Source organism: Castor canadensis, chromosome 6 (assembly GCF_047511655.1).
Source record: "Castor canadensis chromosome 6, mCasCan1.hap1v2, whole genome shotgun sequence".
Taxonomy (NCBI): Eukaryota; Metazoa; Chordata; class Mammalia; order Rodentia; family Castoridae; genus Castor; species Castor canadensis.
This window is the reverse complement of record NC_133391.1, coordinates 40,390,019-40,405,078: the sequence shown is the minus strand read 5'-3', so window position 1 is coordinate 40,405,078 and position 15,060 is coordinate 40,390,019. Positions and strand designations below refer to the sequence as shown.

The following is a 15,060-nucleotide window of genomic DNA, read 5'->3' as shown; positions in this document are numbered from 1 at the left end:
CGCCACTCCCTCCGGCTCCCTCCCTCGGCTGCGCGCATCTCATACCAGCCCTCATTCCGCGCATTCCAGGAGTCCTCCTTGCAAACTCCAGGCCAGGGGGTGGGGAGGGCCGCAGCTCCCGGCTCCGCCGCCGCCGCCGCCGCCGCCGCCGCCGCCGCCGCCGCGTCCCCGTCAGGTGAGAGGCGTCCGCCGCGCCGGCCGCCGCGTGCGCCCCGCGCTCCCCGGCCCCTCGCCGAGCTCCCTCCCTTCCCGCTCCCTCTCTTCCGCTCGCCGCGCTCCCTTCCCGTCTCCCGGTTGACTCACCCCGCGGAGTCGGGATCCCCCGAGCCTTCCCGGCCGTCCCGATTCGGGAAAATTCCTCCCTCCGCGCGCGCCGCTGCGCTCGGCGTCCCGGGGCCGGGGCGGGGTGGGCTCGGGCCCGCCGTCCGCCCTCCAGCCCCGCTCGTCCGCATGGGGGCCGGAGTCCCGAGTCCCGGGCGCTGCCCCCTGACCCTTGCCGTCCCTGCGGCGCAGTCGCCGGCCTCCTGGGATCCGCCAAGCCCAGCTGGAGAAGTTGGCGCCCCGGGCCGGTTTGCGGCAGTGGGCGCAGGGCCCTCACTCCAACTCCCGCACCCTGGGACCGGTAAGGCTGCGGAGCCCGGAGTGTGGAGGACTTTGCGGGAGGGTGGGCGAGGTCCTGGGGCGCGACTAGGAAGAGAGCGGGCACGTGCTGGCGGTGCCGCTCAGGACCGTAGAGGCGAGCCTCACCACAGAGTGGCGGGGGACCCAGGGGTTTGGAGGTGGGGCGGGGGAGAAGGGGACCGGGTTGCTAAAAAGACCAAGTAGAAACATCGGTGATCCAAGAGCCCCAGCACCCATGTCCCTTCTCTGCCGGGCCCTTTTAAGAGCCTGTAGGAGAGTGAGCCCTAAGGCTATGTGAAAGTGGGGACCTCTGCAAAGTCTCCTTCCCCGGAGGTTAAGAAGTTGTCGTGTGGTCCGTGATGCGGTCCCAAGGGGACGTGGGGGCTCCTGGCACACCGGGTGTCTAGTGAGTGGGTCCAAGTGTGACTGTCCAGCCTCCTTAGCGTCGGGTTTCTTGGAGGCGATGTCTTTGTGCTTTGACTCGCTGCCCCCCCAGGTGTGTGTGGAACGGGAGTGACAAGAGTACACTTCTATTGAGAAGGCTGCGGGCTGTCGAGAAGCCCGTGTCAGAGAGAGTGTGTGGTGTCTCCTCTCCCAGACCCAATTTCCAACGAGAACGTTGCTGTGGTGCTCACCTCCTCTCCCTGGGGAGTCCAAGCCAGGGCCAGGGTCTCCTGTGCCTGTAGGATGAAATTGACAGGAGTGGAGGGAGTGCGCTGGTGGGTGCGGACCCCAAGTTCCAGTCCCCTGGACTGGGTAGGGCAGAACTGGCAGGAAGCTCTCTACACCTGCCTTTTCCAGGCAGCTGTCTTTTGGAGGGAGAGTGGGTCCTGTTCTTGCCTGGAACCGTTCAGAGAAGGAGCTGGTGGAAGGCTAAGGAAGGTGAGCTATTTGCCTGGGATGGGTGGTTGGGGCTGTTTGTGGGGGTGCTTTGAAGGAAGAGAGCAGTTGAACTTTGAAATGGAGATGGTGTTTTTAAGTTTAAGTTGTGCCTATGGACAGATAGGTGTCAATGTTTATCAGCCTAAGCTTAATACTGGTTCACCTTTACTTGGAACTGACCAGGTAGGTAATCTGGTGGAAGAAGGCAGTAACCTGCTGTATAGCCCAGACTGGCCTGGAACTTACCATCCTCCTGTCTCAGCTTCTCTCATTCTTTTTTTGTTTTTTTGGTGGATCTGGGGTTTGAACTCAGGGCTTCACACTTGCAAAGCAGATGCTCTACCACTTGAGCCACACCTCCAGTCCATTTTGTTGTGATTATTTTGGAGATGGGTAGCTCTTCAACTGCTTGCCCAGGCTGGCCTTGAACCTCCATCCTCCTGATTTCCACCTCCCAAATAGTTAGGATTATAGACATGAGCCACTGGCACTGGCTTTTCTTTCTTTTTCTTTTCTTGGCAGTACTGGGCTTTTGTGTTTGCTAAGCAGGTACTCAACCCTTGAGCCACACCTCTAGCCCTTCCTTCAGTCGTCTTTGTTTTTTGTTTTTTTATTTTATTTTATCCTTTTTGCATTTACTTACATTTGTATACATTGTTTGGGCCACCTCCCCCCTCTTCCCCCTGCCCTTCCTTCAGTCTTTACAATTTGCTAGACCACCCAACACTTTTCTGAGGGAGAAGAATGCTTCAGTGCCAGCCCGGGATCTGAAGACTGCTCTGGTTTGCTAATTGGTTCAGGAGATTGGCAGGCTTGACATAGAATGTGGTAGGGGACCATAGGAGAGGAGCGGCACAGACTGTCCTCCATGACCACAAGACAATGTGGATATAATGGCTAGGACTTCTTGCAAGGAAGGATCAGGAAACTCTGGCAGAAGGGCAGGGCTCTTGTCCATTGCCCCTCCACCCTCTCTGAGGGTGAAGACTTTCTGGGGAAAAACTTCACCCTCCCACCTGCTTAGACCAGGTTACAGCTGGTCTCCAAGCAGCACTGATGGCATGGAAAGGGCACAGGTTTGGAGTTGAACAGACCTGGGCACAAATCCTGATGGCCACTCACTACCTTTAAGTCCCTCAGGCTCAGTTTCCTGATGAATTATATTGGGGGGGAGGATAATTAATACCTATCGAATGCTTGTAAAATCTCAGTGTTTGCAAAACACCTGCTAGCTCTGTGCCTGGCACATCCCCAGGATGCTGAAGGTACCGTGTTCAATGTTTACTAAGCTTGTTTTGGCAAGGAACCTCTTTTTTTTCCTAGGGATTAATGTTTTTTGTTGTTTTGTTTTTCTTAATGCTGGGGATTGAACCCAGGGTGTGTGTGCTGTGCGAAGCACTAGTGGTTTTTGAATCAGTTGTCTGTGAACACCCTTTGAGAAACTGTCATCATGTTTAGTTAGCAAACATGAATTGAGCATTTCCTATGGGAAAGGCCCTGCACTTTCTCCTTCATCCTTAGGACCCCAGGGCTAGTGGCCCAGGTGGAGATTCCTTTGTTGCTAGTCTCCAGGTCCCTATTTGCCTTGTCCCAGGGTGACTTTGCTGAACATTGTTGGATACTACAATGTCAGCATCCAACACCCTTTTTTTTTTTTTTTTTTTTTTCCTGTAGCACTGGGGTTTGAACTCAAGACCTCACACTTGCTAGGCAGGCACCATTACCATTTGAGCAACTCCACCAGCCCTGTTTGTGTGATGGGTCTTTTTTTTTTTAAGATTACTTTTTATTTATTTTTGTGGTACTGGGGTTTGAACTCAGGGCCTCATGCTTGCTAGGCAGGCGCTCTACCACTTGAGCCACTCCACCAGCCCAGATGGGTCTTTTTGAGCTAGGGTCTCATGAACTATTTACCCAGGCCTTGCTTGGTACAGGGACCCTCCTGATCTCTGCTTCCTGAGTAGCTATGATTACAGCTCAATCCTATCATTTTAATCATGGGGAAACTGAGGCCCCTAAAGGGACTATAAGTTGCTTAAAATCATGAGCGGCAGATTCAGGACTGGAGCCCACACTCTTGGCTTTGTTCTGTTTTCTGCTCTGGATGCCAGTGCCACCTCTGCGGCCACCTTCTCTACTGTCATGGAAAGTACAGCAGACTGACTTGGGTGGCACCTACTGTCTTGTTGGAGGCAGACATCCTCTCTTCCTCCCAGCAGAAAACACCCAGCTGTTTTACAGTAGGATCCAGAATGCGGGTCTGGAGGGGCCCCAGGAGGACTTTTAAACACATCCTCCCCATCCCCATGGTCTGTCCATTAGTCCATTACTCCACAGGTGGACAAGGAGTGCCCTAACTTTGTATTCATTTGTTTTGCTTTTTGGTGCTGAATATGAACCCAGGGCCTCACACAATGCTAAGCACATGCTCTACCACACCCCACCCCAACCCTCCCTATCTTTTAAATCCTTGGGATGGGAATGTCACAATCTCCTTTGGTGGCTTCTATTCTTCAGTCCTGTGCGGGTGACTGTCACAAAGCAATTCCGATTGCCAAACCTGTGACTCTTTCTTCCCAGGGGAAGTGGAGGATGTTGGTCCCTGGCTTTGGGCCTTGCCTTTCCTGTCGTTAAGGCCAGTTTGGTAGCAGTTGGAAATTCAGGGCTTGTTGGATGGTTTTCCCTTGCTTGTCTCTCTTTGCCCCATGACCCAGTGTTGGCAGAAGCTCTGAAATTAGAGCTGAACAGCTGCTCTCCACATCCCCCCCCACACCCCCACACCCCCCCCCCCGCCCTGGAGGCGGGTCACCAGCCCAGGGGCCCAGGTGGAAGCAGGGGTAGGACAGGGCTTTGTCAGGGGAGCACTAAGTCTCTGGCTCCTAAATTCTAATTCCAGCGTTGCCTTGACCGCTTCAGAAATGACGGTTCTTGCCTTGCCTTGTTTTCTCTGTCTGAATATTAGGACAACTCTAATCACACCTGTGTGTCTGGCCCTGGGGCCTTCAGCTGGTTGGTAAGGGACTGGACCTTTGGAAAATGTCTCGTCTCAACTCCAGGCTAAGATCTATGTCCTTGGCCTCTTACATGTGCTACAGACAGGCTTCTGGAAAAGCAGGAGGGTGGGCCAGTCTCCCTAGCATGGGTCAGTTCCTTGGCTAAGCCATGGGCAGGCGGCCCCCATGGGTGGGGACCCTGCTTCCTTTGACCCAAACTTCGTGGGAACAATAGACTTAAGAGGAGTCACCAGAACAGGAAATGGGAGCTGTGCTAAGGCAAGGGTGACCCTCCTGGGGGTGGGATCGCATATCCGGCAGAGTGTTGAGGGCAGTGCAGAGGGCACTGGGGGTGGGCCACTGGGGTGGGGCTCTCCTCCTTAGGGGGCTGCTGACTCAGAGTGAAACCTGAGCTCTGAGGGCCCAGGATTTGGCAAAGCACTCTGCTTTGTATCCTACTAGCAAAGGTCGTGTGTGTGCAGTTCACCTCATGCCAGGCTCACCGGCCAGAACTGCTCCCTTCCCCAGGAGCCCCTGAGTTGTCTTCGTGAATCTCCCTGGCTGGGATAAAAGGTAGTGTTGTTCTTCCTGGCTGACCTCCAACCTGGCTGCCCTCCATCTTGGCGCTGAGCCTTGAGTAATAGTTGACGGGAGGTGATGCTGCTGGGCAGAGCTCTGGGTGGGAAGGCAGCAGGCCTGGGCCGAATGGATAAAATGAAGGGATTTCTTCAGCCACAATCAGAACAAAACAGACGGGGAGGAGTTCCTGCCTGACTGGGGCAGGTGGCAGAATGTTCTGAGAGGCAGGAGACTTACCTTGGAGCATCTTTAAGGGAAGAGCAGATTTGGGGAGAGCTAAAGTGCACTTTGCTTTGGAGAAGTGAGACTCAGTCCATGGGAGTTGCTTTGTGTGAGTGCAAGTGGACATTCTCATGGTCCTGAGAGAAGCCCCAGGGTGGACACAGAACCACTGCCAGGACCTGAGAGGGGGTTGGTGGAGATAACCATGCCATCCTGATGCATTTCTTTCTCTTTTTTTTTTGGTGGAACTAGGGTTTGAACTCAGGGCATCATGCTTGTATGGCAGGCACTCTGCCGCTTGAGCCATACCTCTAGCCCATTTTGCTCTGGTTGTTTTGGAGATGGCGGTCTCTTTTTGAACTATTTGCCCAGGCTGGCTTCTTTGAGATCTCAACACTGGCCTGCCCCTCCCCAAGTAGCTAGAATTACAGGTGTGAGCCACAGATGTATTTCTTCAGGGGGTGCTGAAGAAATAAGGTACAGGGCTCCTTATTGATCCCTTGTACAATTTTAGGTCATTTTGTTTGTTTGTTTTTGTGGTGCTGGGGATGGAACCCAGGGCCTTGCACATGCTAGGCAGGTGTTATACCACTGAGCTGCCCTTAGCCCTTCAGTCAGATTTTTAAGGTCATGATTTTCTTGGGTAGGGCATGCATAGGCCTTTTGTTTTAAGCCCCAACACTGCAAGAAAATTTAAAAAAGAAATTAAAATGTGTTTCTCCTGAGTACAAGAGCAATAAGAATAGTCTGGTGAGATGGATAGTTGGTTGGACAACTAACCTATGTGCTGATTACTGAGCCCCTTTGTCATCCCTAGGATGTTTCTAGTGATGGACCATCAGGCTCTTTGGCTTTGTTCTCTATCAGTTCTGTGCCTGTTGAGGATAGCATTGGATGACAGAACCAATTCAGAATCATCTTGATTGATTTACATAAGGATAAAATTATAATTTTATTTCATGCTTATAATTCTAGCTACCCAAGAGGCAGAGAGTGGGAGGATGGCTGTTTGAAGCCAATGCAGGCAAATAGTTTGGGAGACCATCTCAAAAATAACCTATCACAAGAAAAGTCTGGCAGAATGAGCACCTGCCTAGCAAGTGGGAAGCCTTGAGTTCAAACCCTAGTACCGCCAAAAAAAAAAAAAAAAAAAAAAAAAAAACACAATGGACTGGCAGTATGGCTTAGGCAGAGTGTTTACTCTGTAAGTGCAAAGCCCTGAGTTCAAACCCCAGTTTCTCTCTCTCTCTGTCTCTCTCACTCACACACAGACATTTTCTCTAACTCTTCAAGTGAGTACAGACTCACTGTAGAAATCCTGGGAAATAAGAAAGAAATTCATAGAGAAGACAACAGACCTCCATTGTACCACAACTCAGAAGTGAGCCAGTGATGTGGCGAGGTCTGTGTCAAGTAGGATCTTAGTACCCTGAGCTCTGTAACAATATGTAGTTTTTGAAGGTGAACACATCCTGTCCTATTAAAATTTGAGCTTCCCCAATATACCTTAGTGGTAGAGTGCTTGCCTAGCATGGGCAAGGCCTGGGTTTTGTCCCCAGCACCGCTGGCACAGTGGGAGAGAGGGAGGAAAAAGAGAGAAAGAGAGAGAGAGAAAGAGAATTGAGCTTGCCATTATTGTGTCATTTTTGTTTGTTTTCTGAGACAGGGTCCCACTATGTAGCCCAGGCTGGCCTTGACCTCAAGTCTCTTTTGCCTCAGTCTCCCCAGTGCTGGGATTGCAGCACTGGTGCTGTTGAGTGTTTCAACAGAGACTGGATTAGGGATTAGGATCTGCCCATCCTTGGGCAATGTCAATTTTCACTTCCAGAAGTCAAGTCCTCTTCATAGCAATAACAGATGATGATTGTCTAGGCTGAAGTTACTTCATTATGTAGAACTGCATGAGGCTTCATGGTGCACACCCATAAACCCATCACTCAGATGGCTGAGGGAGGAAGATTGCAAGATCGAGGCCAGCCTGAGCTGTCTGAAAACAAAGAAAGTGAGAAAGAGCTCTGTAGAACTTGGTAGGGATATCTTGGAGGAGGTTTCTACACTCTCCAGCCTAGTGGGGAATTGGCCTGGATGACCTGCAGCACCTCTGCTTCTTCCACTCTGTGGTCCCAGGCCTTGGGTTGTCCACACGTTAGCCTGCAGGTTTGCACTAGGTGATGTCCGGGGTACTTTCCCACCTTAATGTTCTGGGATTCTTGCTGAGGGAGGGAGAGCTGCCTCTCAGACAGGAGGAGGTGAGACAGGGAGAGGAGTGGAGTCTGCACAGCTAAAGAAGGAGAAGGGGGCATGGTAGGGGCTAGTGTCTGGCTCCTGTCATCTTTGTATAAGCTGAATGAATGGGTCTTAGGGTCAGATTGCACCTTGGTCCTGCTCTGAGACTGGGAGATGGGGAAGGTGACCCCACCATCGAGTAGTGGTACAGATACACTCCACAGCCATGCTATCCAGTAGAAATAAAGAAAAGAAAGAAAAAGAAACAAAATGCAATCCAGAGGGTTGGGGGTGTAGTCCAATGACTGAGCACTTGCTAGCATAGGCAAGGCCATGGGTTGTATACCCAGCACTGCACAATAAATAAGTGATACCATTAAACTAAAAGTAAACAAATTATAATGTGTTTTATTTGACCTACTCTATAATACTGTCATTTAAGCATGTAATCAATGGTAGAAATGACTGATGACACAGTTTACATTTTTTCCCACGGAGGGTTGGGAATCCAAAGTGTATTCTACCTTTTTAAAATTTTATTTCATTATTTCTTTTTATTATTTTAGAGTGTATTCTATCCTTACCAGTATATCAACACATCCTGTTGGGACTAGCCACATTTCAGGGTTTACCATGCGTGCTGTTTGGATAGTGCAGCCTTTTTTTTTTCCAGTACTGGGGTTTGAACTCAGGGCCTATTCCTTAAGCCACTTGACCAGGCATTTTTTTTGTGATGGGTTTTTTAAGATAGGGTCCCGAAAACTATTTGTCCAGGCTGGCTTCAAAACCACGATCCTCCTGATTTCTGCCTCCTGAGTAGCTAAGATTACAGGCGTGAGCTCACCACGCTTGAACAGTGCAGCTTAAGAGCCAGCCTGAATGGGCTTGAGTCCTGTCCTGATACTTATCAACTTCCACCCTGGCCACCTTATCTTAGTGCAGTGTGTCTCAGCTCCCCCTCAGCAAAATGAAGACAGAAATGTTAACAGAACCAATTTCATACCGGTGGTGTGTAGATCAAATGACTTAATATTTGTAAAGCACTTAAGTTCTTTGCCAGGCTCCTACTAGCACTGTGTAAGCGTTCGTCAAATAAATGATCTCAATGGCGCTTAAAAACTAGACAAGTTGGAATTTGTGAGGGGGAGGATGGGGATATGCTTGGAAAACCCAGTGGTGGAGTGGCCTGTGGAGTTAGTTACTGATGGGCCACACCTGTGCTGCCCTAGTCCTGTGTTGTGTATCTCATTTCAAATCTATAGACACTGTTGGTTACAACTGCACAGAGAGTCGGCCTTCTGGAAGTGAGAAATGACAGCTCCCTGGTGTTGGGATAGTCCCAGTCCCCTGGCAGGTGTGTATGGAGCATCTGCCTCCTTGGGTTTGGAACTGTCTGGTTGGGTGCAGGAAGCAGAGCATCCAGAGGTGTTCCATCATACCCTGCAGGACCTCATGTTGGAATGGGAGGCGGGCACTTCTAGCACTTGAGAGTTTAAGCAATCGTTGCACTGCTTATGCAAGAGGAGAGGTAAAGCTGTGTCAGTGGCTCTCCAGGCGCCCTCAGATCCACTGCCTGCCCCAGCTGCCCCAGCCTCAGCCCTCAGCCCTCAGCCCATCCACAGGGGTCATGGAGCAACCACTGTGTGCCAGGTCCTAGGCAAATGCGGATGGAAGGCCTGATCCCTGTCCTTGGTAGCCTGTCGGGGGCATAGACTGTGAATAATTAATAGTAATCTGTGAGATGAAGAAAGGGCTAATTGGAGCCTGGGTGCCTGGGAGAGGGTGACTCATGCTGATGGGGCTGGGAGGGGTCAGGGAAGGCTGCACAGGAGGAGGCACTGGGACTGGCTTCTGGGTTGGGTAGGGTTTGATAGCTGTGTGTGAGAGACAGCGACACAGGCAGAGTGCGAGAAATATCTGAGTATCTGAGTAGACTGGAAATATAGTGATTTGATGGCTATTGTTATGAAAGGGCTAGAAAGGGGGCAATAAGAGGTGCATTTGTTGTGTGTGTGTGTATGTGTGTGTGTGTGTGTGAGAGAGAGAGAGAGAGAGAGAGAGAGAGCGCAAAAGATAGAGAGACCAAACATCAAACCCAGGACACTCAGAATGCTAGGCAAGTGCTCTACTGCTGAGCTATACCCCTACCTCAGGACTTGTTTTAAATTTATTTTTAATTTACATGTAGCAAAATATAGTCTTTATGATATACAGTTTGATGGGTTTTGACAAGCACACAGAGTTGTGTATTCACCACCACAATCAAGGTACAGAACAGTCCTAGCTCTCCAAATTTCATTTTTCTTTTCTTTTTTTTTTTTTTTTCTGTCGGTACTGGGGTTTGAACTCAGAGCCTCAGAGTTGAGCCACTTCACCGACCCTTTTTTTTGTTAGGTATTTTTGAGATAAGGTCTTAGGAACTATTTGCCCGGGGCTGATTTTGAACTGAGATCTTCCTGATCTCTGCCTCCTGAGTGGCTAGGATTTGGCACCTGGCCAAAATAATTTTGGGGGAGAGGGTGGCAGTACTGAGGTTTTGAACTCAGAGCTTCATGCTTGCTAAGCAAGATGCTATACCACTCTTCTAGCCCTCCCTAAATTTCTTCACTGCTGTCATCCATGCCTATCCCTTGGCAACACCGAATCTGTCCACCATTCCTGTAGTTTGGCCTTTTCAAGAATGGAAATGGAATCCTACCGTTAATGTGACTTTTGGGTTCTGGCTTCTTTGCCTCACCTTTGATGGTCACACAAGTTGTTATGTATATGTAGGTTGTTCCTTTCCATTACTTAGTAGGTTCCATTGTACCTTTGGATGTACCACAGTAAAGGTTGTACCACTGGCTCAAGGATGCTCAGCCTCTCTCAACTGTAAGTAAAGCCATTAACGTTTGCATATCAGTTTCTTTGTGAACATGGGCTTGCCTTTCTCTTGTGTACATGCCTAGGAGTGGGATTGCTGGGGCTTGTGGTACTTGTTACTTAATGCCTTTAAATGACCAAAGTGTTTTCCTATTTTCCCAGATATACCATTTTGCATTCCTGCCAGCAACATAGGAAAGTTCCATTGCTCTGTGTCCTCAAAAGCGCTTGGTATGGTGGTGGTAGAGGGCAGTGTTAGGTTTTTGTCATTATGTTTCCTGCCTTTCTTATAGGTGTGTAAAGGAATCTCATTGTGGTTTTGTTTTGCATTTTCTTAATGACTAATTATGTTACGATCTTTTCATATGTTTATTTTTCATTTGTATAGGTGTGTATATATATATATATATATATACACCTATATATACACCTATACAATATTACTATTTTTTTTGATGGCACTGGAGTTTGAACCCTAAGTTCAAGGGCTCCACTAGCCCTTTTATGTGATGGTTTTTTTTTTTTCCGAGATAGGGTCTCAGACTATTTGTCAGTATTTGTCAGGACTTCACGCTTGCTAGGCAGGTACTCTGCCACTTGAACCACTCTGCCAGTCCCCCCTCCCTTTTTTTTTTTAATCTCCCCAGGGCTGGCTTTGAACTTCGATCCTCCTGATCTCTGCCTCCAAAATGGCTAGGATTATAGATGGAGCCACTGGCGCCCGGCTGAATAATTTCTTTGGTGAAATGACTGTCCAGATCTTTTGCCAATTTTGTCATTGATTGTTTTAAGCATTCTTTTTTCCTTTCTTCCTTTTTCTTTTTTCTTTTTTTGTTTTGAGCATTCTTTAATATTCTGGAAAGAAACCTTTTGCCAGGTGCATTATTTACAAATTTTTAGAGAAAAATCACTTAAAGGAGAAAAAAACTCCATAAGGGATGATGAGTGTGAGGGACTCCAAGAGTGAGGTAAGCAGCCTAGTGTTCTGAGCCTTGGCCTTTCTTCAAGGGCAAGGGTGGGCCCAGGGGTACCCCAGTGGATGACTTATGAAAAAGACTGAACGGGGCTTTCCCTAAATTCTGTTCCTGGCTTGGTACCTGCCATAGAGCACGCTTCAGAACAGGAGGTCCAGGAAGGCATCTTGGTTTTCCAGGCATCCTCTTTGGTTGGCAGGTGGTGTGTGGTCCACTGCTCATGGCCTGCTGGGCTGTCCCCACAAAGAAAAACAAGGGTTGGTGTCCCCATCATTTACACAGCCTTGTTTCCAAACTGGATGACCATGTGTTCTGGAATGGGAGGTGGGGTGAGTGTCAGGCCTGCAGGGGTAAGTCACTGGGTGTGTGGCTATGCAAGAGGGAGTTTGTGGGGTGAGTTTTCTGGGTCAAGGAGGATCATCTGCCATGGTGACCTCAGCCTGGGGTCTGAGGGCTGCAGGCCATCAGGAGACTTTCCAGAGCATCTCAAGTTATCCCTTTCCATGTGCAGGCTGGGTGGCTCTAGGACTGAGTGTTTATATGAAAAATGACCAAGGCTAGGTGGACACTGCCTCCTGCCTCTTGCCCCTTGTCTTCTGTGCACTGTGAGCTGGCACTGCTCCCAGGGGCAGGCCCTTTGCCAGAGGTAGTGAAGGACTTCAATTCAGTGGGGGCAGAGCTGCCTGCAGGGCAGCGGGCTCCCTGTGGTCCCCAGATGCCCTAAGCCTTGGAGGACTGCTCCCAGTGCTAAGTGCTCCTGCCCCACTCCTCTCTGGGCAGTGTGTGCACATGAGCCCCCATCCAGAGGCCTGAGCTCTAGGGATGTCTGGTTTGGGCTCACCCTGGAGGAGCAGAACACAGGGCATTCTCTGTGCCCTAGGGAAGCACAGAGCCTTTTGGGGGAATCCCATGTCAAGTCATTCAAGGCCGTGGCAAAGACTCCTTAGGTAAAATTCATCTAGTCTAAGCTCTGAATTGTCCCCTCTGGCCTGCCTGAGTGGAGCCAACTGGTCTGCGGTAGTACTTTGGCCTCACAGGTGCTTTAGTGACTTTTGTTTGACTTAAGAACCTTGAAGAAAGGCGTTACTCTCCCTCCCACCATACCTTTTTGGTGGTACTGGGGTTTGAACTTAGGTTCAGAGTCTCATAAACTTGCTAGACAGGTGCTCTAAAACTTAAGCCAAGACCTTAGCCCCCTCCCTTTTTTTTTGGCTTGTTTTTGTGGATCTGGGAATTTTGAACCCAGAGCCTGTGCATATTAGGCAAATGCTCTGCCACTGAGCTATGCTCCCAGATACCCCCACTGTATGTATGTATGTTTTTGGCTTTACTGGGGTTTGAACTCAGGGCCTCGTGCTTGCTAGGTAGGTGTTCCACTACTTGAGCCACTCCGCCAGCCCTGTTTTGTGATTTTTGAGATAGGGTCTCCCTGAGGCTGGCTTTGATCTGTGATTCTCCTGATCTCTACCTCCCAAGTAGCTAGGATTACAGGCGTGAGCAACTGGCGCTCAGCTTCTGTGGGGTTTCGATACATGATATGTACCCACCTGTACAGTATCATACGGAATAGTTTCTCTGCCCGAAAATCCCTGTGTTCCATCTCTTTACTTCTCCCTCCAACCCCAGATAACCTCTGATCTTTCTATTATCTTACAGTTTTGCTTCTAAAATGTAAGATAGTTGGGATTCAGGCTGGCTTTTTTTTTTTTTTTGGCAGTGCTGGAATTTGAACTCAGGGCCTCACGCTTGCTAGGCAAGCACTCTACCACTTGAGTCACTCTGCCAGCCACTAGCATTGTGCATATCTTTCTGTGGCTTGATAGCGCATTGCTTTTTCTCACTGAACAATATTGCACTCTCTCTGCTGAAGTGCCTGAGCTGGAGCCTGATCCACCTTTCTTCACAGCCTGTTCTAAGGGCCTCTGTGCCAGGCACTGTGCTGGGGCCTAAAGCCTGTTTCATCACCCACTTTCAGGGCCCCTGGCAGGGGGTAGAGGGGCGTGGACACCCCTTCCTGTGCCCTACTACCCCGAGGTGTTAGGGATAGGCATGCAGACACCCACTGAGGGCTGGCTTGGGGGGCAGACTCCCCACCTCCTGGGGAGCCTTAATGGGCCAGCACCCACCGCCCTGAGGTCTGGGTGGGGCAGGGCCTGTAGGAATCTTATCTCTCTCCACCTCTTTGCATCTTGGAGCTGCCCCTCCCACATGAGGCTGCCCTAGCTTCCTTCCCTGAGCCTCCCCGCCTATATTCTTCCCTTCCCTCCTCTTGCCAGCTCTTCATTCCTCTCCCACTGCCTCCCTCTCCATCTCCCGCATGGCACCACGGCGATCCTGAGCCCTTCCTTGTGCTAGCCTCCAAGATATCTTACGATGGGCTTTACTTATTTATTTTTGAGACTTGAACTTGCAACCTTCCCAACCTCAGCCCTGAGTGATTGAGTTACAGATGTGTGGTACCATGCTCTGGTGTTTGATCAAATCCTCACGGTATGCCTCTTGGTTATTTTTAGGGAAACACTGGGGCCCAGAGAGGTTGAGTGGATTGCCCAGGGTTCCCAGGCTGTGTGAGGCTCAGGTAGGTCCCAGCCCAGGCCTCTGGGCGGAGCCAAGCACTACCTATCTGCCCTTTGCGCCTCCCTTCTCTCCTGGCTAGGAGAACCTAACAAGTCTGCTCTCTGTGCCTTTCTTGGGAAGGATTGTGGGGCCTCCCTTCTCTGCCTTCTTCCCTTCCACCCTTCTCCCCATTCCCATTCCTGCCAAGAAGCAGGGTGTGTTACGTGTCCTGTCAGTAACACAGATGTGTCTCAATGAGGCCATGGTGCACACACACTGCACTGGGTTCCAGGTGCTGCCCTGGCCTCAGCTCCTTCCACAGCTGTGCCACACAATTGCAGAGATAAGGATGGAGTGTGGCAGGACCTTGAACACACACCCCAGCCCTGGGCAAATCTGCTTGTTCCTGCTTAGAGATGAGGAACCAGGGGCTCAAGAGGAGTTCAAGAAGTCTTAACAGCCTCAGATAAGAGGCAGATTTTAACTCTGAAGCATACCAGACTCAGTGCTGCCCTTCCCCAGAGCCTTACACATTTTAGCAGAGGAACGGGTGCTGACCAGCATGAGGTTGAGGGGGTGATCCAGTGGTAAATTCAGGCCCTGGTTTTGATTAGGTCTTCAAAAATAATGGGAATTAAACCTAGGGCTCTCGCATGCTAGGCAAGTGCTCCACCACTGAGCCACCCCAGCCCAGCCTAGCCCAGGTCTTGTTAGATTTTTGAGAAAGCCCCAGCCCAACCATCTTAAAGTCACCTTGGGGTCAGTTTTTTTTCTGGCTGAGTGCCTAGTCCAGCCCAGCCTAGATCAGTCTATTTCTCTGCTGGGTTATTTCTTTTTCCTCCACTCCTTCATCTCCAGGGACTTGCCCACCCACAAATTACGGGAGAACCTTCTAGCTAGAAACAGGCCATTTTCCTTGTCACCTGCATTTTGGGGCCGGGTTCCCTACACTGCCTTTTCTATCTGATGTCTTCTTTTGTTCTTTCTGCCTCTTTTCTTTTGTAGAGCCTTTTTGTTGTGGTGGTGGTTGTTTTTGAGATAGGGCAGTTTAGGCTGGCCTTGAACTCTGTCTCTAACTCTTGAGTGCTGGGATTACAGGCCTACACCACCATGCTCAGCTTAAAGTGCCTTATATGTGCTTGGTA

The 15,060-nt window shown here is 50.1% G+C and overlaps 1 protein-coding gene across 3 annotated transcripts in view; it reads left to right on the top strand.

Annotated features, from left to right (window-relative positions):
- The first annotated feature begins 190 nt into the window (after window positions 1-190).
- Tead4 (TEA domain transcription factor 4) overlaps window positions 191-15,060 on the top strand; it is a 68,041-nt gene continuing 53,171 nt past the window's right edge. For 2 of the 3 annotated variants that reach the window (XM_074076277.1, XM_074076275.1), the window contains exon 1: window positions 191-622. In XM_074076277.1, the coding sequence (XP_073932378.1) occupies window positions 451-622 (172 nt within the window). In that variant the 5' untranslated portion in view covers window positions 191-450. Of the gene's footprint in view, window positions 623-13,839; window positions 13,938-15,060 lie in introns of those variants that run through there. The other variant, XM_074076278.1, reaches the window with a different exon arrangement.